The 22363-nt window shown below is 30.7% G+C and overlaps 1 protein-coding gene and 1 pseudogene across 1 annotated transcript; one reads left to right on the forward strand and one right to left on the reverse strand.

The window, feature by feature from the left end:
- Positions 1–268: 268 nt before the first annotated feature.
- On the reverse strand, positions 269–4668 carry LOC105790012 (zinc finger CCCH domain-containing protein 3). The gene is made up of 7 exons (XM_012617387.2): positions 4252–4668; positions 3671–3840; positions 3471–3524; positions 2799–2915; positions 2432–2725; positions 994–1269; positions 269–864 (listed from the first exon to the last, which is right to left on the reverse strand). Exons 1-7 carry the CDS (start codon positions 4313–4315, stop codon positions 526–528), a joined length of 1314 nt encoding a protein of 437 aa, XP_012472841.1. The 5' UTR covers positions 4316–4668; the 3' UTR covers positions 269–525.
- Positions 4669–11439: 6771 nt separating this feature from the next.
- LOC105790005 (E3 ubiquitin-protein ligase COP1-like) lies at positions 11440–15435 on the forward strand (annotated as a pseudogene).
- Positions 15436–22363: the final 6928 nt, after the last annotated feature.

The raw sequence follows: 22363 nt of genomic DNA on the forward strand, positions 1-22363 counted from the left end.
TTTTTGCCCGTCCACCGCCTTTCAAAGTTCCTCCGCACGGTTTCACGTTCAGTGGCAGTCGAACCCAATGAAGCATGTCCAAAAACTGCACTCAATTTTTTTTTCTAAATGATGTAAATTATATAAATTATATAATTCTCAACAATGATCAGACTAAGAAATTTTCTGAATTAAACCCAAATTTTCAAGTTGAACTCAGACATATCTAAAGTCAACCACGAATAGTTTGCGGCACAAATATCACATTCTACTAACATAGAAGCAATAATAATGAGAAACATATCAACTTTTCACCTGCATTTTATTCACAACAAAAAAGAAAAAGAAAAATGCCTTCCCGTCCCCCCAGCATTTTGCATATATAAAATATTCAAAAAAAAAAAAAGATACCTACAACACTGTCGGATCACAGGTGAAAGGGGGTGCAGGAGGTACACATATCATGGAAGTGTTCTCGGAAGGTTTTGAATTTAACAAAACAGACGAGTTAAAAATGATGATAAAACAACACGGATTTTATCAGTTTTAATCGTGTGATGTTTTTGAAGAACTCTGTAAAGAATGTGGTGGAGAAGCAACCTGTTCAGACGAATCATCTGAATTCTTGGTCACTAAGTTTTGATGTTTCTTGCTTGGGGGGTCGGTGTTCCGTGCCCAATCAGGAACCCTTGATGGTAGAGGAGCTTCGTATAAATTGGGTGGTGGTGTCATTCTTTGATATGTCAGGAGAGACGTATCAAACATGGATAAAGGAAAGCTTAGAGCATAATTATAAGGATATCCTGTATAAGGATGATCGAATCTGCAAGTTGGCCCGTATTTGCAGAGTCCATACATAGTGTAACTAGAACATACAGGTTGCCCCTACATTCAGAACAGGAAATTATAAAAGTTGTTATTTAGCAAGTGTGTGTATATTAAAAGCAATCTTTTCACCTGAATGGATATTTAGTAGCTATAGCTAACCATGTGAAAAATAGATATGAAACTTACAGGTCTGGAAGGAAGCCCAAGTGGGCCAACACTACTCATGGCTGAGTTAGCAATCCTTTCCTTCGGGTGATGGTACTTGCAATCAGATCCATATTTGCAAGTTCCGGTGTTCATATAATACCTACATTCTGGTTGATCAGGTCTTTCAGGAAAATTAGAAGCAGGTGCTGATGACAAAAGCATCTGTCCACTAGAGCCCAACTCAGCAGGATTCATCGAGTTGTAAGTGTAATTGGATCCAAGAATACCAGCAGAAGATGCAGGACTCATATTTCCCTGATTGAAATTAAATTCGAAATGAAGAAAAACGAAATGAGGCAAAATAAGAAAAGATATTCCAACCGGCAAGAGCTACCCATAAAGAATCAGAACTGCAGATATATGACATTGTAGTTGCAGGAAACTGTCAGATATATGTACATGAAATATGAAAAGCAACCATGCCCTACATCTCTATTACTGCAGCAATCACCACAAAAAACAGTGAATGACATGGATATGAAATATGAAGGGATATGCAAGTTTGCAAAACAGGGTAACACATTTAAGACACCATTAAGTTTGTTTTGGACAACAGTCACTAGTACAAGCAATGAAGTTATTCATTTTAAGTATTCATTTCAAATATAAAAAAAGCATGCATAAGCCTCTCAGCTTTCCCCAGAAAGCAGCCCAAGCAACAATTGAGCAAAGATGAGGACATCTAAGGTGTCTAAAACTTGTAATTGTGCAAAAGAAAATGTGTCTAATAGTAAATGAATTCGTATAAAAATGGAGTCAAGACCAGATAATTTTATCATAACATCTGAATGACAGTCACTTCCGGTGAGAACAAGTCATTGAACTAACCGGTCATAATCAATTGACAAAGACATTGTTAAATATTATAGATATGGGATGTAGCAGCATCATCATGAACATGGAACTTTCAGTTTATCAACCAACTGATAAAAACACACATCTTAAGTCTTTATGAGAAAATGATATAAGATGTTGTCAGCAGATAAGAAGAAAATGCATGTTATGAGTTTTTCTAAGAAAACATGAAGTAAATGCAGAAGCAAGAAATTGGGACGGACCCTTCAGGTCTTAGTTACATCTGGTAAAAAGAAAGTTCATAAATAACTTTTAAAAATAATCAAGACCATATCACTTTATTTTAAGAAAAATGCCAAGGTTCACATTATTCTCATATCCAGTGATTGAAAACACAACACACAATATAGCAATAGGAAGTTAAAGTGAATCGTAAGTCAAGTGAATCAACAGATGTTTATACTTGCAGAGAATTTATGAAGCTTGCTTTTAGAAAAGTGAAATGTTTAAATTTCAAATTTTAAGAAAACAGTACACGATCGCACCTTGCAGAGATTAGATTTTATTGATTGGAGCCAGGACTTCAGATAAGCATTACTCAACAAAAGAAACATTCACTTACCATGTATGTGCTCCAGCCATTTGCAGGAATTATGTTTTGAGAAGGAGAAACAACAACAGGCATGTAGCTTTGGGTTTGTAAATGCGGACCAGAGACAAATGGTGCCCTAGGTAATGACCATGTGGATAATCCACCAGCATATGGCACACCTGTTGGTGGCAAAACTGATGATCCCACAGGTCCATTTACGGGTAAGCCAGTTCCAGCTGAAGCAGGCTGGGGATGATGGAACTTGCATGCAACTCCAAACTTACATGATCCGGTCCTCATGAAATAAGGGCATGATTTTTCATCCTGCTAAATCCAGAGCCAGCATGAGACAACATAAGGTCAAGCAAGCACATCAAATAAGAGAACAAGAAAGCACCTGACGCATAGGGAGACCAAGAATGTTAAATGTAACAGGTCCAGCTCCATTCCTGTCCTTTGGATGGTGATATTTACAAGTGGATCCATATTTGCAAGTTCCTGTCTTCAGAAAGTACTGCAAGGGAGGTTAATGAAAATTTTTAATTAAAAAAAAAACTTCCAATAACAAATGTTTTCTTAGTCTCTGATCACAAGAACAAGAAAAAAAAATAAAAGGAGACAGCAATGACCGATGTCAAAACAATTTAGCATTAGAAAAATGATATCACCCATGATCCTGAGCTACATCAATTCACTGGGTTAAAAGGAAACATTAGCACACTAGTGAGATTAAGATCCTAGTCCATCCACTGGTAAAAAAGAATTATTGACAAAACAATACACCATCAAAATAAAAGCAACAGCACGATGATGACTAGCATAACCAGAAAACTCCATTTGACTGCATACCATGTTAACGTTCTTGCACATGTACACAGAATCATGCCTGCTAATATTCAATGGAATATTTTGTTTCTAATCAAATACCATCTACTGTCATAACCAAGTGTTAGTTGCCTTTCCTTTTCTTAGCAAGAGTTAAGATACACCCTAGCACAAAATGGCAACACAAACATCTTTGGGAAAGGCAAATTTAGACCACTGATCTTAAATGAGAAAGTATCAATACCCCACAGTCTGGCTGTCCAACTCTCTCAGGGAGTTCTTCCCGATATTGACCGCCCTGCACCAAATAACAACAAATTCAACCATTACATCAGTAAAGCAATATAGATATATAATGAGAATCTGAATCTACTTGCTTTACATCTTGAAATAATCAGTCACTAAATGCCATTCACTTCAAAAGAAAAACAAAGACTAGATTACCTGAGCATCATAAGCCGGATGATTAAAACGACAATTACTTCCATAACCACATGATCCGGTCCTTAAATAATAAGAACAATCTGGTTCACCAGGACGATCAGGGTACGAGACTGATTTGGAAACACCCACCTCTTGATTATTATCATTAATTTTCAAACGCAGAATTGCTTCTGAAAACAAAGAGAGAATTTTTTTTCCCGAAATTAATGAAAAATCAGAATCTCAAATATTTATAATCTGATTGCACCAAATAAGCCATCACATTTAACAATTGAAACAACGAGCTTCCTAACCAAACCTATTACTACTATAATTTTAAAAAGAAAGAAAGAAAAAAACAATTTTAGAACCTCCAATTAAAAGAACGACAGACTTTCAGATTAAAATATACAAAGTTGCTTATTTTTTATTGAATGAATAGAAATTTACAAATTTCACAATAATTTAAAATCATTGATCACAATGGAAAACGATCACAACAAAAGAATTCTAAATAAATAATAATAGAGAAAAAGTATAAAGTGGCATCAGATCTTCATTTAATTTGAAGTAACAAAAAGCGCACAAAGAATTGATGCTACCTTCAATGTTATCAGCGGATTGATTCGAAACAACATTGTTCTGAACTTGCCGATTATCTGGCATCGGTGGATGCGGCACGAAATTTTTGTAAAACCGTATCTTACTTTTGATCGAAACAATCAAAACCCAAGCAACACGAGATTTAAAAAAAAATTCAATTGCAGGGCATAAATCAAGGCAAATTCGTCTGGTTTTCAAAAAAAAAATAGATTTTAAATCAAACGATGATGACGATGATGATCAAATGAGTTCAATGAGAGAGAAATTTCTTCTTCTTTTTTCTTGTGGAAACTATGAGAAAAGATTATAAAGAAACAAAAGGTGAAATCGTAGAAAATATTCCAATTTGATTTTTATTTTTATTTTTGTAGAAATTAAAAATTCTTTTCTCTTTTTATTGCTGTATGGGAAAATCTTCTTTTTCTCGAGCAAGCTTCTGCGTTTTGTCCCGCTGCACCAATATTTTTTTTCTTTTAGTCAAAAGACATTATTACCCACAACTACTCACTTTCAGTTATTGACCGCTACAGGTTTGGTCTTTTTTAATAAATTTATGTTTTGGTAACTTAATTTTAAAAAATTATAAAATAATTACTAAACTATTAAAAATATTTCATTTTAGTCACTGAACTATTGAAATCATTATTGTATGACCTTCTTCATGCTCACTAATATTCGAACTAAAATTCAAACAACTTTCTTCTTCGAACTCCAACACTGACCATCAGATCAACTTGGATCTAAGGTATGTTCTTCTACTTGTTGATGAGTATCCACCGTACTAAGCTACTAATCGTCGAATTGTCACTTGGAGGTCATTAGCCGAGCATTTTTTAAAAAAAATTAACGGCCCAGTGACTTAAATAAAAACTTTTGAATAGTTCAGTAACTTAAATAAATTTTTTTAAATAGTTCAGTCACCATCTTATAGATTTTTAAAATTGAGTGACCAAAACGTAAACTTACTAATAATTTAATGACCTTAAGTGTAACTTACCTTTAAATTATATATATTGTTCAATTTTTAAAATAACTTTTTTACAAAGAGGAGAGGTCTTACCTACTTTTTACTTGGGTTTGTGTTTATATTTTTAAAATTCCAGCCGATTTTATTGTTTAAAAATATAAAAAAAAAATATTTTAATATTTATATATGTTATAATTAAATTAAAATAAATATATTTTTAATTTTTGGAAGAGTAAAATGAGTTTGGGTAATTTAAACGGATTGAGCTAGAACCTCAACTCGGCCTATTAACCATGAATAGATTTCAACAAAAGTCTTTACCCACTCCAATTGTACCTGGATCTGACATATTTATTGTTTTTTAAAGTTAAAAAATTCAATAACGATCATTTTTCTTAACTTTAAAATGTCATTTTTTATTCAAATTTGGGAAATTTATCAATATTTACTATTCTATTGTAAAGTAAAAACTTAATTATTTACAGCATTCAAGTATTCCACTAAGTAATAAGATTTCAATTTGTAGATATTTTTATTAGTTGTATCTTCTAGAAATATATAAGAAAAAATTCATAATTAAAATGTAATATCAATTATAAAACAATTAATTTGTGTATTTAAATCAAATCATGTATTTTTAAGAAAATAAAAATACTTTTTAAATTAACTACTATATCAACAATTGTAATCATAATTAATCAATATAAACACTCAACTATAACTAACTTCATAACGAATCAAGTAACTAATCAAATTGTCAAAGCTTCATATAATAATGTTTTAAATAAAATTTATATCCATGATTCAGGAAATGTTAAAAGGTAAAATTAAATTAAAAACAAATATTAACATAGCTGAAAATAATAATTCCAACATAATTTAGACCAAATTGAATATGTGCAAAACAACGAGGGTATTTATGTCCTTTTAATTTCAGTAAAAGAAACAAATAAGCGTGTAGGTTACGGCAATAGAGGGGGAAGCTCCCTCCTTTTTTTTTTTTTTAAACAAAATTATAAAACCTAAATCACCGTCGAAAGCGCGCGAACTTGGGAGGCAGCGATGAGGTCTAGACTAGTGGATTTGAACCTACGATGGGGGAGTGTGGGACCCGATATAAAAGTTTGGGTAAACTTTGATTTTTTAATTTTAAACTATTTAATTTTGTTTTTTGTTATTGACTAGGGGTGGGTTTGGATGTGCGATTGGGTGCGGTGCGGTGCGGTGCGGTGCGTTTAGTTTACTTTTTGTCTCACGCTACAGTATCGCTACAGTGTCTAATCTCATCGCCACCGCTATTTTTACACTAACCGCGGGTAAACGCACCGCCAATCTAAACTCACTCTAGGTAATGTATAAGTGGACATATTAAAAAATTCATTGAGTGATTAAAAAGATAAAAGCGAATAGGTAGGTGTTTATTTTATAATTTTTCATAATTGAATGATAAAAAAATCATAATTAGATGACTACAAATATAATTATCCTAAAAGCTTTTCATTGACAAATGTTTCTTCCCCAAATGACGAAACTAACCCTTATTGTCATGTGGTTCACGAAATAGTTGGTAGAGGGCTGTAAATGTCTTTTGATACTGTTTAGTTATAACAGGTTAATTTATTTTCATTTCAGTTTCTTGTCGTTTTGACGGATGAGAAAACAGAGAAAAGAAATGTGACAAATTGTCACCGTCGGATTCATGGTGCTATCTAGATACGGTTAGATTTTGGAGGAGTGGAACCCGACGGTCTTCAAAACGAAAAAGAAAGAAACCAGCTTTGTCTAACTCGCTAAGCTAAAGGTTTTATAGGACCCACGAACCTCCGTTCTCAAGTCTCATGTCGATCTCTTAACTGGTCAGTGTTATTTTTGAGAGATTTTGTTTTCCGACGTTGTCGAAAACCCTAGTGGCTGAAGTTATACTTACCCGATAATCCCTCTATTAATAAATGATTCTTTAATAGTGCCAGGGATGGATCTCTCAGATACATTTATTCTCAAATTTCACCAAGTGTAAATATGAGATTTACTTGGATGAAGCGTTTGTATTTTATCATCACCTACTTCTTAATGGGGTTGGGAGACAATTTTTTTGGAAGATAATAACAACCCATTAAAAATTTTGCTGAATTTCGGAACAAAAAACTTCACGTATTTCTCACAATGGAGTGATATTCTCTCGACAAAATGTTAAAATGTTTTTTTTTCGTAATAACATCAAATTATTTATAACTTATATGTTTTAAACATTTTCTATTAAAATATTATTATTTGTTTATTTTTGCTGTATTCGAACAAGTCTTGTTATTTGTACCTACCTCATTCTGTCCTTATTTGAAGTAAAAATATAAATTTACATCAATAGTTTGGATATATGTTAAATTATAAGAGCTTATTTGGTTATAAATTAAATTTGAGCAGCAGACAAAAGCTTTAACCCCATCAAATGAAGATTTGTTATTTAATTTTACTTAATTATGATAATGATCATTTTAAAATAAAAAGAATATATTTAATCATTAAAAAGATAAAAATAATAAATTAATACATTATAAAATTATATTTTAATCTTTCAAAATTTTATTATTTAATTTCAAACCTAAAAATTTTGTAGATTCACCCTGGCTTTTAATATCGGAAGTTCAAAAAAGAAAAGAAAAGATTATATACTTAACATGTAGTATTTAATATTTAGTAATTGAGACCATATTTACACATGATTCATTAAATACAGCCACTAATAGAGTAATTGTTCTTTTATTTCTTTTTAATTTTTTATGACAGCTGAAATTTTATCATCCAAATTACAAAACGATGCTTTAAATCTTTTTAGTGAACATTAAATTGGGTTTTCTTTTGATATATTTATAATGTAAGTTTTGAGGATTAATATATTTATATACAAATGAATTTTTAATCTATAAAATGTCACATTGTTGAACAAAAGGAATCTATAATATGTCACATGTGTGACTTAATTCGATTAAATTAAATCCTTTGCTACTTCCTCCGTCCAACTCTAGAAGAGCCTACCTACCTTTAATATATATTAAAATCAAATTGGACAAAAGTATAAATTAAAAATCAAGTAAAAAAAAAAGAATATGTGCCCATTATTATTACATTCGTGTAATTAAAAAAATGTGGGTTGTTACTTGTTTCTAGATTTATATTTTTAGAATATTGTGAATTTTTATTTTTATATACTATGAATTATTTATAATTTATATATTTTAAATATATATTTATGAATTTTAAGTGATTGTGAGATTTAATTATTCTATCATTTCTTAACGTGGTTAATAAATAAAAGTGTTTTTGACTACAAATTCAGATCCCATTTGACGCCAATTTAGGTATAATTTGATAAACAAAAATAATTAAGTACAGAAAAAATTAAGTATTAAAATTTAGATTTTAAATTATAAAAAATATTTTATTTTTAATTTTGAACATTTCACTTTATTTTAAATAAAACTCAAAATCTAAATAAATTTTTTATAACATAATATAATATTAAAATAAGTAAATAAAATTGAGTTAATTGAAAATAGGGTAAACTATTAAAATAGTCACTTTTGTTTACCTCAAGTTACATTTTAGTCACTTATGTTTGAAATGTTACATTTTAGTCAATTGCATTATTGCGTTGTAACATTTCAGTCACTGAAACGTTAATTGTAGTTAACAGTGTAACGGTAAGTTGATGTGGCATGTTAAATCATCATTTCAAACAAAGATTTTAGGTTAATTTATACAATTGGTCCCCATATCTTTTTCATTTTTAGCAATTTAGTTTTTTTCTTTTATGTTTTTTTAACTTCCCTTTTCTTTCTTTTTCCATTCTCTATTTTCCTCCTTTCTCCATTTCTTTTAACATAGTTTTCTATATTTTCATTTGTTAAAACTAGTCCCTATACTTTTATTTTTTGAACAATTTAATTTTTTTTCGAGTGAGGCGAGCTTGTTGACTAGTTTAACAAATGAAAAACATAGAAAAACTATGTTAAAAGAAATGAAGAAGAGAGGGAAATAGAGGGAGAAGCAGAAGAGAATGAAAAATAAAAAAAAATAAAAGAACATAAAAGAAAGAAAATTAAATTACTCAAAATGAAAAAATATAGGGACCAGTTGTAAAATTTAACCTAAATTTTTTTTTTGAAATGATGATTTAACGTGTCACGTCAGCTTACTGTTACACCGTTAATGGCAATTAACGGCTCAGAAACTAAAATGTTACAACATGATAACGTAAGTGACTAAAACATAACATTTTAAACATAAGTGACTAAAATGTAACCTGAGGCAAATAAATGTGCCTATTTTGGTAGTTTACCCTTGAAAATATCTCTGTTAACTATTAAACGACAAGTAACTCTGATTTATTTATCATTTTTCACACTTTCTTTTTGAAAGATTTTTTATAATTATTTTATTTTAAATTGTCAAATATATCAAAAATTACATCATTCAAAATTTCCTAGTTAAAAGTACTTAAGTATCAATACGAAAAAAAAAAACCCAAATAGAGGCAAAAATATAGTCACTCCCAATTATTTTGAGTTTGAATAATAATAATAATAATATTTAATACAATAATAAAATTTTCAAATTAATATATATTTTAAAAAAGCTATAAATATTTTATATGATTCGCTACCATCACAAGTAGTCACTAAAGGAGTTTGGAGGTTGCTACCTTGTAACTCATCAATACGGGCCAAAATCTAAATAATAACAATTGAAAAAGACAAAAAAAAAAAAGAATGATTACGTGGCATATTTTTACCTCCACAAAACTATTTCGTGGTCTCTATTTGTATTATTATTATTAGGGTTAATATATTATTATGTATTTGATTTTGGCTTTAATATTTAATTTGATATCTAATTTTTTTCTTTTTTAGTTTGGTGCCTAAATTTGGCTTCAAGGCTCAATTCAATATCTAGACTAAACAATAGTATGTGACCCAATGAACAGGGGCGAAGCCAGAACAATCTTTTAGGGGCCGACTAAAATTTTAAGTTTTTATAGTCTATATCTTTATAATTTTTAAATGATTAAATAAAATTTTTATAATTTTAGGGGGCCAAAATATAATTTTACCTTTACTAATTTAAATTTTTTTTAAAAATTAAGGGCTTAAATAACAATTTTACATTTTAGGGAGGGGCGGACCCATGTCAACCCCCTTCTAGATTCACCACTGCCAATGAATGTTTGACACGTGTGCTCTAGAAAAAAAAACATAGGTACTTAATTAAGATAAAGGAAAAACTTAGATACCAATAGGATCAAAAGAACCTCGATTATCAAATTGAAAAAAAAAATCAAGAACCAAAATGATCATTGAAGCCAAACTCCAATATCAAATTGGAACAGGAAAATCTCTAAACTAAGTTAAATATTGAAACCAAACTTACGTACCAAATAATATATTAACCCTTAGTAATTACATCGTAGAACCAGACCGATATAAAATACAATAGATGAAGAATTAGAAAGAATAAGATAAAATACATTTATAATATATTTATATTTTGAAACGAAATACTCACACATCTTAAATTGCGCAAACTCGAATTTAAATATTCAAACACTTAAATCTTTTACCTTAACCAACAAAACTAATATCTTATTATTGTTGTTGCTGTTGTGGATAAAGCAACACTTCATTCTCAAACTATACAACTTTTTTTGATCTTGCTCCATTTGATGACATAATATTTTGGTATCATATCATCACTTATTGGAGCGAAATCAGAAAACTTTTAGGGGGTGAAATTAAATTGTAATTTCTATAATAAAAAAATATAATTTCACCATTTTCATATACTATATCTTTGTAATTTTTAAAGGATTAAATAAAATTTTTATATTTTTAACGAGGTAAAGTGTAAATTTTCCTTTACAAATTTAAAATTTTAAAAATTTTAAAAGGTTATTGAAAAAAGTTTTCATTTTAGGGGGCTGGAGCCCTATAAGCCCCTTAGTTTCGCCACTAATCACCTAAAAAAATTATAAATTTTAATAAAAATTAGATAATGACATGGCAAAACATTTAAGTGTCAATTTACCGTATGCACCAAATTTAAGAAAAATTGTCAAGTTTAGGAATTATGTAGAAAGAGAAAAGGTCTAAGGACTAAATTGGAAAAGGTAATTAAGCTCAAGGATTAAATATTTGCATTATCCCTTTACGTGGACATTGACCGGTGATGACCGTCCCAACAAAATCAAATCAAAATGTAATACCGATGAAATGTAAGTTACAACTATGGAAGAAGTCTCAACAGGCGCCGAGCCTCGAGTGCCAGCGGTGAAACCGGATTCCAAGCCATCTCCCTTCGAGGAAGTTCCGCCGCCCCTCGAAGGATCCGCCACCGCGTCCGCCGCCGCTACTGTTTCCGGAGTCGCTGAGCTGGACAAGGACTTGTTGTGTCCGATACGTATGCAGATAATCAAGGATGCGTTTGTAACGTCTTGTGGTCACAGCTTTTGCCATACTTGTATTACAACTCATCTCCGGAGCAAGAGCGATTGCCTTTCTTGCTCTCAATTTCTCACTAACAATCAGCTTTTCCCTAACGTGTTGCTCAATAAGGTTTTTGATTTCATTTTTCTTAGCTCGAACTTTGTATTTTATCCCGTTTCGCAATAAGTATGACAGAATTAATTTCATAATAAGAGTTATCGGAGCTTCTGTTTATACAATTCCTTGAAAATTCGACTTAGATATGATCGGAATCATCTATCTACTAGAAAGCACCAATCATTTTCGATGTCTCCTAACTGAAATTTTGTACTTAGTCAAGAGGAATAGCTGCATGATGCATAATTTAGCTTATGTCTTACAAATATTTTTCTCATGTTTCGCTATGTACTTAGGACAGTTGTAATGCTTTTAGCTTTTTAATCAGAGGGTTGTACAATTGATTTTTGTGATTCTCATACTTTTTTTTTTTTACTTTTTGGAATTTAATACTCCTAGCTATTCGATTTCTTAGTCCAAAAAGCTGCAGCTAATGGTCAAGCAGGGAAGATGAACATTGAACAGTTGAAAATTTAGAATACCCCAATATATGTGAAACCTTGTTTTGGTTTGGTTTTAGATTTAGTTATCTTGTGACGATGACTACATGGTTTCATAAATAGGGAAGTTAAAACTGTTTGTTTTTTTACCATGCAAGTACAAGATAATTTGTATCTTGAAATGTTGTATTTCTACTCCAGTTATACACTTTCTCTGTACCCTTTTGTAGCTTTTGAAGAAGACTTCAGCTTGTCAAATATCAAAAACTGCTTCCCCTGTGGAACAGTTTCGTGATGCATTACAGCAGGTTAGTTACGGTGAAACACGTTTTTTTTTATCCTATTTTTCTAATCAACCAAAATTTTGCTTTTTTGGATTATATAGGGTATTTTATATTATTTACATTATTTATACTAGTTAGTATTTACTTCCTGTCCGAGTAATAGGATTTAAGGTCATTTAAGGTATTTTGCGTTTTCTTGGGCCTTACGGTTTAGTTGAGAATGGCTATTAGATATTTGATTATACAGTTGCTGATATTTGAGAATTTTTGTTAAGATTTCAGATTGCTTCTTGAATCTTTCAATTTCGAAGTACTTATTCTACATAAATTATTCTGGGTTTTTCTGGGACAATAAATTTACAGTTAATCTTACTTTCCTTTTATTAACCAAGTATTTGTCGCTTAAGAGCCATTTTTCTTAATTAACCATATCCATAGATGGTAGTCAATTCATGTTTACATGTAATCTATATAAAATTGATGCATCCATATAATTATATTTTCAGGAGTTCATGCATCGTGAATATGTTCCAAGTTTCGGTAGGGGTATTCTGCAAATGATGTTTCTCTTTGTTTGACACACACTCGCACCCTGCAATAAATACATCACGAGTGCAGCTTTTCTTACCATACATGTGCCATGCACAAAGAAGTCTCGCTAAAGTAAGTGCATTAGTTGATTTGCAGACTTGGTCTTTCATTCCAATCAATTTGGTGCTTTACTTGCTGTCTAAGGTACTTAAGTTGTGTTTGCTAGGCAATGTGTTGCAGAGTGTAGTACAAAAATTTGCTTATACCATGTTTGGTACCGAAGCAAATATATGGCCGTTACTAGAAACTGTGTTTGCATCTTGAAACTTCTAATTAGTGATAATGGGTTTTCCTATAGGTGGAAGAAAGACCTAAAATGTGAATTGTCACTTTTTAACCCTAAAATGCGAATTGAGTCACCTTTTACCTTAACTTTGACCGTATAAGAGTCCAAGGTGAATTTTCATGAATAATAGTTTTTAATGTGCTATTTATTGCTATGTTGCTCTTAACTAAGAATGCATCCAATGTCTTCTTCAAATGGAGCAGGAGCAGATTAGCTCGTAGTTTCTTACAGTTGAGCTTCTTTTTCCTGTCTAAATTTGATTCTTTTGTGTTCTGGAAACAGGGTTATGCAATTTCAATTAAGGAACTGGACAACCTTGTCCCTCCTTGCAGAGAAGAAGAGAAAAATGGAACAAGATGAAGCTGAGAGAAATATGCAAATACTGCTGGATTTCTTGAATCACTTACAGAAGCAAAAAGTTAATGAACTGAATGAGGTTGGTTCTCATGTACGTTAAACCACTATTTATTTTGGTTAGCTAATTTTTGTTCCATTAATCCACCCAATTTTTTCTTCAGTTGGACCGATCATTGCTGGATGTCTTTTTCTTATATGTTGCATCAGATGTGGCATTTGTTCCTCAGTAGCTCTATGATATTCCCTTGCTTCAGCAATTAGTTTCCTCTAATCTTAGTTTAACAGTTCTGTGCACATATTGGTGCAAATAACTACACTGGTTGAAAAGTATTTTGATCCAATTTTCTTTTAATAAAAAAATATTCTTTTCCCTTTCTGTAGGTACAAACAGATCTTCACTTTATTAAAGAGGACATAAATTCTGTGGAGAGGCATAGAATAGATTTGTATCGTGCAAGAGATAGATACTCACTGAAATTGAGGATGCTTGGAAATGATTCTAGCACTAGAAAGCCATGGGATTCATCCGTAGAAAGGAACAGTAGTGGAATTGCCTCTAGTTCTCTTAATGTCAGAGTAGGTATGTCTGCAGGGAATCTTCAAAACAAGAAGTCAGATGGAAAGACACAGGTGAGTGGCCATGGAGCTCAGAGAAAAGATGCCTTAGGTGGAGCAGACTCACAAGGTTTCAATCAATCAGGTCTTTTTGTTGCAAGAAAAAAGCGGATTCATGCCCAGGTTTGTGATTTTAGAGGGTTTTAGTGGCCAATTTTTGTTTTATTTATGATTGTTTTTAGTTGTAGTTGACCATAATGAAAAATGACTTAAAACACTTAAGACTCTATTTGCTCAGCTTAGAATAGAAAAAAGCGGCCAAAACATTCTGTCCCTTACATTAATGCCTCCGCTTGGCTTGATATATGTGTTTACTTTGCATGGGTAGTTTGGTTTTAACTGGGTTGATATTTGAATTATGGAATGCTAATGATTTTATATGTAAATGTATGTTTGGTAACTTGTGTGACATAGTATATGATATTAAAATGATGATATGAAATGGTATAAAAGCATGATTATATAGGTGAAGTTTGAATAGGTTGAATAGATATGTTTTGCTGTTGATTTGTGGCATATTGGATTGGTTGAATTGAATTGGTTAAAATGCTTTGTTTGGAATGTATTTGAACATGTTTTATGCAGGTTGAATGTGTACAAATGCACCAACGGTGCAAATAGTTGAATTGGATTGAAATTGTGTCAAAAACAAGGTCCACATCGTGACGTCAAGCGTTTGTCATCGCAACAAGACCTGGATTTTAGGCCACGGCGTGACGAGGAACTCCTATCATCACAACGAGGCAAGCCAGTGTGTCAGGTCGTGACATCAAGCTGAAATTTGGGAAATGTTGCAAATTGGTCTTAGTTCTATTCTAGGTTAACTTAGAGCATACCTAGGCTCGTATAAGGCTTGAGAAAATGTGTAATGTGAAAATGAACTGAAATGATTAAGTTTGCATGATTTATGTTTTATTTGATTGTTATATGTTTGTAGTAGCTCCAACAACGAATGCGACATCTTGTCACTCGAACATAGCGGTTGGGTCGGGAAATGGGGTGTTACGGACATGGAATTTAATGGCAGAAATGATTACGTTTATTTTGAGATTCCTATGTTTCACCAAACAATATGCTCAAATTTTACTTTTCATTAGTATTAAATTACTTTAACTGTTAATGGTAAGAATGATTCAAGAGAGGCCGCACGCTTAAAGCATGGGTTAGCCTTCGCAAAGCCTTCAATTCTACAAAAATATCGTCAATATCAAAGGGAATTCATGTTAAAAAAATTATGCTTGAAAAACAAATGGATATTAAAGAAGAAAACAAGGGTTTTAAAAACTCAAAATAAAATAAATTCATTATGTTAACTTAAAAAAAATTAAAATAAAAACTACTTAAACTAAAGGTAAATGAAAAAAAAGTTGGCAAATTTAGGTTGGACAAAAAAAAAATAGGTACCAAATTAGGGAAAAAATGTAAAGTTCATGTATAAATTAGAACTAAAAAACTTAAGTACTAAATTAGAAAAACATGTCAAGTTCAAATACCAAATGTTATATTAAACTAAAATTATTAGTTACTAAGTTTTCTTTTAATTGACATCCTTTTCTACTTTATCTCCTCACTCTTTTATTAATTATATATTTTTGCTTTTGGAAAAAGAATGATGCCTAACTTCTGTTTTTAGACAGATATACTTTGCCGAATTCTTTAATTTAGCAAAATTATAATATAATCGATATTGTTAACTACTATAAAAATTGATAAATTTGATTACCTAATTGCTTATATTGAATATGATATAGTCGTAAACCAACTAAAAATTTGACTAAGGCAAGTGCACCTATCAATTAATAGTATAGTTACGGTGAGCAAAGATATCGTTCCTACGAAGACTAAAAGTACTAGTAATTACTATCTTTCTATTATTTAACCGATAAATTGAGTGATCAATTAAAACTAAAATTAACTAATTTAATTAACTATCGAACATGACAAAGAAAAATTAGGAAAATAATCGAGTAAACAACCAATAAGCAAAACAATACTGGAAATAATTCACCTAGATTTCATCTCTCATTTTCAATCTAAATTATGCAATTTCTTCACTTAATATCTTGATATGTAAAAATCCTAAATTATGCTAATATCTCTATTCAAGAATAAGAGTAATCGACTCTAGGTTGATTAATTGAAATTTCTTTCTAGTTAAAACCCCAATTATCTCATTAACTCAATTTATGGATTCCCTATTAGATTTGACTCTATTCGATAGATTTATCTCGTCCTATTTCTAGGATTACATGCAACTCTACTTAATTATGCTAAATCTACTCTTAAATAGGGTCTATTCCTCATCAAACATGGATTAATAGTTTAGAAATATCAAACCAATAATTAAGCACACGTAATTAAGAATAAGATGTAAGTCTTTATTGCATAAAATAAAAATCAAAAGACAGAATTCATCATAGAGTTCATCTCCTAGGTATTTAGAAAATTAGTTCATACTTGCAAATAAAAACATTCAAAACACAGTATTACCACTAGAAACAAAAAAACTCATTACAATCTCCTGAGAAATCAACTGGGAGTCTTCAATCTTGATGGGAATCTGCTTTAGAATCTGCTTCAATGATGTTTTTCGAATTGTTTTCTTGAGTATTCTATGACGGCTGATGGTCACTAAACTAACCATAAATACAACTAAGGCAAGCGCACCTATCGAACAATAGTATAGTTATGGTGAGTAGGGAATATCATATCCACGAGGACTAAAAGTACTAGTAATTATCGTTTTTCTATTATTTAGCCGACAAATTGGGGTGATTGTTTTTAATCTAAATTTACTAATCTAATTTAACTAAGAACGCAACAGAGAATGAAATAGAAAAACAATCGAAGATAACCAATGAGAAAGACAATACCCAGAAAAAATCCACTTAGACTTTACTTATTGTTCTGAATCTGAATTAAACGATTTATTCACTTGTGTCTTGATTCGTAGAAATCCCTAAATTATGTTAATATTTCTTTCGAGAGTAAGAACAACTGACTCTAGGTTGATTAATTGAAATCTCTTTCAAATTAAAACCTCTATTGTCGCATTAACTCGATCTATAGATTCCCCTATTAGATTTGACTCTAATCCGGTAGATTCATGTCGTCCTATTTCTAGGATTGCATGCAACTTCACTCAATTATGCTAGATCTACTATTAAAGAGGGACTTTTGCTCCACTGAAATAAACACATTAAACATGAATTAATATCCCGAAAATGTTAAAACACGAAATAAGCATACATAATTGAGAACAAGAATCAAGTATTTATCGTGTAAAAATAGAAATTAAATAATAAGATTCATCAATGGTTTCATCCTCCCTAGGTATCTAGGGAATTTAGTTCATAATCCTGAATAGAAACAGCTCAAAGTTAGGATAACCACAAGACATAAAGAAACTCAATAAAATTTCGAAAGAAATTAAATGGAGATCTTCGATCTTGAGGGAGATCCTCTTCTGAGTTGATTCCGAAGGCGTTCTTCGAGTGTTTTCTTCGATCTTCTCTGATTTCCCCTTTAGGTCCTCTTCTAATTGGTATTTATAGATTTTAGAATGCTCAAAAAGCCTAAAAATTGGGTTTTTTTGCGTATTTGGAAAGTAGGGTATGAAATCGACACGGGCTGGCACATGGGCATGTGGCCAGCCCGTGTGGCTCACACAGGCATGTGGCCTGCTCGTGTGGAAATGCCTAGGCTGTGTGGATGCTGAAAACAACTCTATTTGTCTGATTATGGCTCGTTTTTCACTCCTTTTGCTCCTAAATGCTTTCCTAAGTATAGAAACATGAATTTAAAGGATTAGGAGCATTAAATTCACAAATTTTCATAATTAATCATCCAAAAACGCATTAAGAATGAGATTAAAATATTTTACTTTTACAGCTTATCAAATATCCCCACACTTAAGCGTTTGATTGTTCTCAAGCAAAATCTTCAACTCCTATTAAAATTAATATTTCTCAACTTGTAATTCCTATCAATAATGTCTCAAAATAATTCACAAATAGTCATGCATTGACAATTCAACCAAAAGAACACTAAAGTCTCAAACAATCCAAGCTAGCATTTTTAAATACGAAAACGTAGGTGTCTTCCCTTATTTAAGTAGTTGCCTTTAATTCAAAATTTACAAGAATCAACATCCTCACTAAAGATTCATTCAAATCACTCAAAGTGTTTAAAGTTCACGAAAAAATACCCAATAGTCAACCAATGAAGTCATGACCATATGTAACACCCTTAACCTGAATCCGTCGCCGAAACAAGGTTACGGAGCATTATCGAAGTTTAAAAAATTAATTATCAAACATTTCATTTCATCTAGCATTCATATTAGAAACCAATTAAAATTATACATATTGTCCCTTAAACGTGCCATCGAGTCCCAAAATACGCATTAGAACAAATAGGGACTAAGTTGAAAACTCAAAATTTTTTTTAAAAAGATTTAAAATTTTCAACACTGTAGAGGTCACACGGCCGTGTGGCCAGGCTGTGTGAGCATTCTTTTTTGTACAAATTCAAAATACAGGGGACACACGGCCATGTCACCTGGCCGTGTGTCACACAAGGCCGTGTCACCTGGCCGTGTGTCACACACGGTTGAGACACGCGCCCGTGTGGACGAAAACAAGTCATTTTACAAGCCATATTTCCCACCGAATTTGTTACTAACCTATCCCCGCCAATTCGCAAATCTACAAACTATAACATGGAATTCAACATAAGCTAAAATAAGTGTCTAATCTCAATAATTTACATATAGACCAACATTAAACAAAATACCTATACATGTCATTATGACCAAAATTAAAACATTCGAAATTACTGATAGAACCAATGGATAGTGTGATATATCTCCGACAAGCTTCCAACCTAATCAAGCTTCCGATAATCTGAAAAGTAAAGGAAAACAATTACGTAAGCAATGAATGCTTAATAGGCTTATATAAACTTTAATCATATCAATTCATTTTAAATAAGAAATTTATACATATCCAGAATAATCCAATATTGATACCACAATATTCATAAAATATATTCAACAACTTTAACTATTCCAAATTTCTAAATTTTCATTTGCATTTCTTTACTTTCCTCACTCATTCCATATGCATAACTCACTAGTCATAAACATACTATACCACCATAACCACAAGCAAATGCATTTGAACATAGCCCTTTTTTAAAAATTAATCACATGATAAACCATTTCATAAGAAATTGCATAACTTAAAACTTACCGCTCTTTCATGAGCACAAGTGTATTTTTATTTGAGCACTTACCCTTTCAACGCATCATATAAATAAACATATTACCATTTAACCAGTAGCTTGACAGTTGTCTAAGCATCAACAACACACTTGTTAGCATATTTGAATATGTTTCATATAAATTCAACATTGATAAACTTATTTCATCAACATATCACACTTGAATTTATTACTCATCACAACTTCAATCGATAAATACATTTATTTCAGATCAACACCAATAATAACATTAAGTTTTCAAACATTAATTTCATATGTCACTTATTAGATCTTACCGAATCGGGGAATGACTTACGGATATGAGTACATCGTATTCAGAAGCCCGAAGGCTGCACAGAAGCACATAAGTGCTAAACAGAAACCCATAAAGGTTGAACGGAAGCTTGTAAGGCTGAACGGAAGCTCGTAAGGCTGAACGAAAACCCATAAGGGTTAAACTGAAGCTCAAAAGAGCTGAACGGAAACCCATTAGGGTTAAATGGAAACTCATATGAGTTAACTGAAGCTCATGAGAGCTAAACGGAAAGTAAACACGAAAGTTCGCAACAAATGCTGAACCTCGGTTTACTTGGGTAATTTTTCGTCAATTTCTCCTTTGCATAGAACGACTGTACTCAATCCCGCGTTCTATTTTTTTCGAACATTCAATTCAATTTCATAATTTTAACAATAATTTTATTTTCAACAATTAATATGAATAAACACATAATACTATCCATAAATTTAATATATAAAATTAAAGTTTAACCATACAAACTTACCTGAATTGAAGTGAAATATTTGCAGAGTTCAGGGACTATTTCGCTATTTTTCCTTTTTCACGAGTATTTTCGAATTTTGTTCTAAAATATAAAATTTCTTATTCATTAGCATATATTTCAGTTCCAATTCATTTCACAATTTATACCCTTCATTTTTTGAATTTACAAAATTACCCGACTTTTACAACTTTTAGAATTTAGTCCTTCAACTAGTTAATCTATCAAATCAATTAGTTTTTCTCGATTAATAATTTATCCAAATATTGTAGGCTATCACACAACCCTTAATAAAACAAAAATTTAATACCAAACCCTAATATTTTAACTATTTTTACAATTTGATACTAACATCAATATTTAACAAAATCACTTTATATTATCATCATACAACAAGATTAATGCTCTAAACCCACTTGATATTAATAATTTATTTCAATACATTAATTTAGACAATAAAAAATTCATTTCATGCAATTTTGGTCATTTTGACATTTTTACAAAATTTTCTCTAAAATTTTATTTTTATTCAATTTAGTCCCCGAGCCTAAAACATGCAAATTAGCCATTTTAATGTAACCCATGCTAGCTAAATATTCATATATATTTTCCTCCTACTCATCTCCATTCCACATCCTTAATATATATAACATGCTTATATGTAACATTATCTATAATTTCACTATTTACTTATATGTTCATTCAAAGTTGTCCACTTGAGTCATAGTTACTAAATTATTTATATCTTGAGATAAAGAATTATAAATTAAGAAATGATTGATGTTTTTGAAACTAGACTCAAATATCTTTCTACTATAAAATTTCAGAATTTATAATTTAGTCTATAAGTACAGTAAAATTTTCAAATTTATCCTTGTTCTCTTGTTTGACAGCTTCGACCTTTCTTTACTAAAAGTTAATTATCTCTTAGTATAGGGTTTGGATGATGTTTCCATTTATTTTTCTTGAAAATATACTCATTAAGAATATCAATATATAAATTTAAACCCCTAAGTATTTTTTAAAATTTTAATAATTTTCCAAAGTCGAATAGGGAACCCAAAATCATTCTGATCTTGTCTCACAAAATTTATTATATCTCATAATTTAAAATTCCATTTCTTACACTGTTTCTTCTATGAAAAACTAGGCTCAGTAACATTTAATTTCATATTTTATTCAACCTCTAATTCGATTTCCACAATTTTGGTGATTTTTCAAAGTTGAACCATTGTTGCTGTCCAGAAACTATTTTAATGCTAATTTTACTCTTTCATGGTTCTTTGTATTAACTTTCAGTTAAACATACATAATCATTATAATTTTAACTATTGTCCAATTTAATCCTTAAAACTCATTTATCATCAACTTTTATTATAACTTCTCTTATTTCAATTATAAATTTCACAAGTTTACACTTTAATTCCTAATATCTTGAAAATTCATTATTTACTATAATTTCACTTTAACTTCACTTTGTAACTAATTCACTAACACTTAACATTCCATTTAAACTTCTTAATACAATATTTTATTTCACACATAAACTTTTGTACACTTTACAATTTATTCCTTATTATAAAAATTTAATGTAACTTGAAATTTTCCACACATTCACTTTTTATATCATCACACTTCATTTGTATTCTCTTTAAACATTCAAATTCACATAACCTATTTTGTTTACTTTACAATTTATTCTCTTTTCTACTACTTTAATATGCCATTTTAATTTTCATACATAATATTAGCACATTCACAATTAATTCAACTAATTAAGCATACTCTATGCTTGATTAAAATTAAATAAAGTAAATTTCTAGAAGTACTTACCTTGTCTCTTTAATTTTCTCACTTTTTCTACCATTTTCTCCACTTTCACTTCCAATTTCTCTCTTCCAAGCTGATATTTTAACTCTCTAATGTCTCTATTTCAC

The sequence above is a fragment of the Gossypium raimondii genome, chromosome 7 (genome assembly GCF_025698545.1).
Source record: "Gossypium raimondii isolate GPD5lz chromosome 7, ASM2569854v1, whole genome shotgun sequence".
NCBI lineage: Eukaryota > Viridiplantae > Streptophyta > Magnoliopsida > Malvales > Malvaceae > Gossypium > Gossypium raimondii.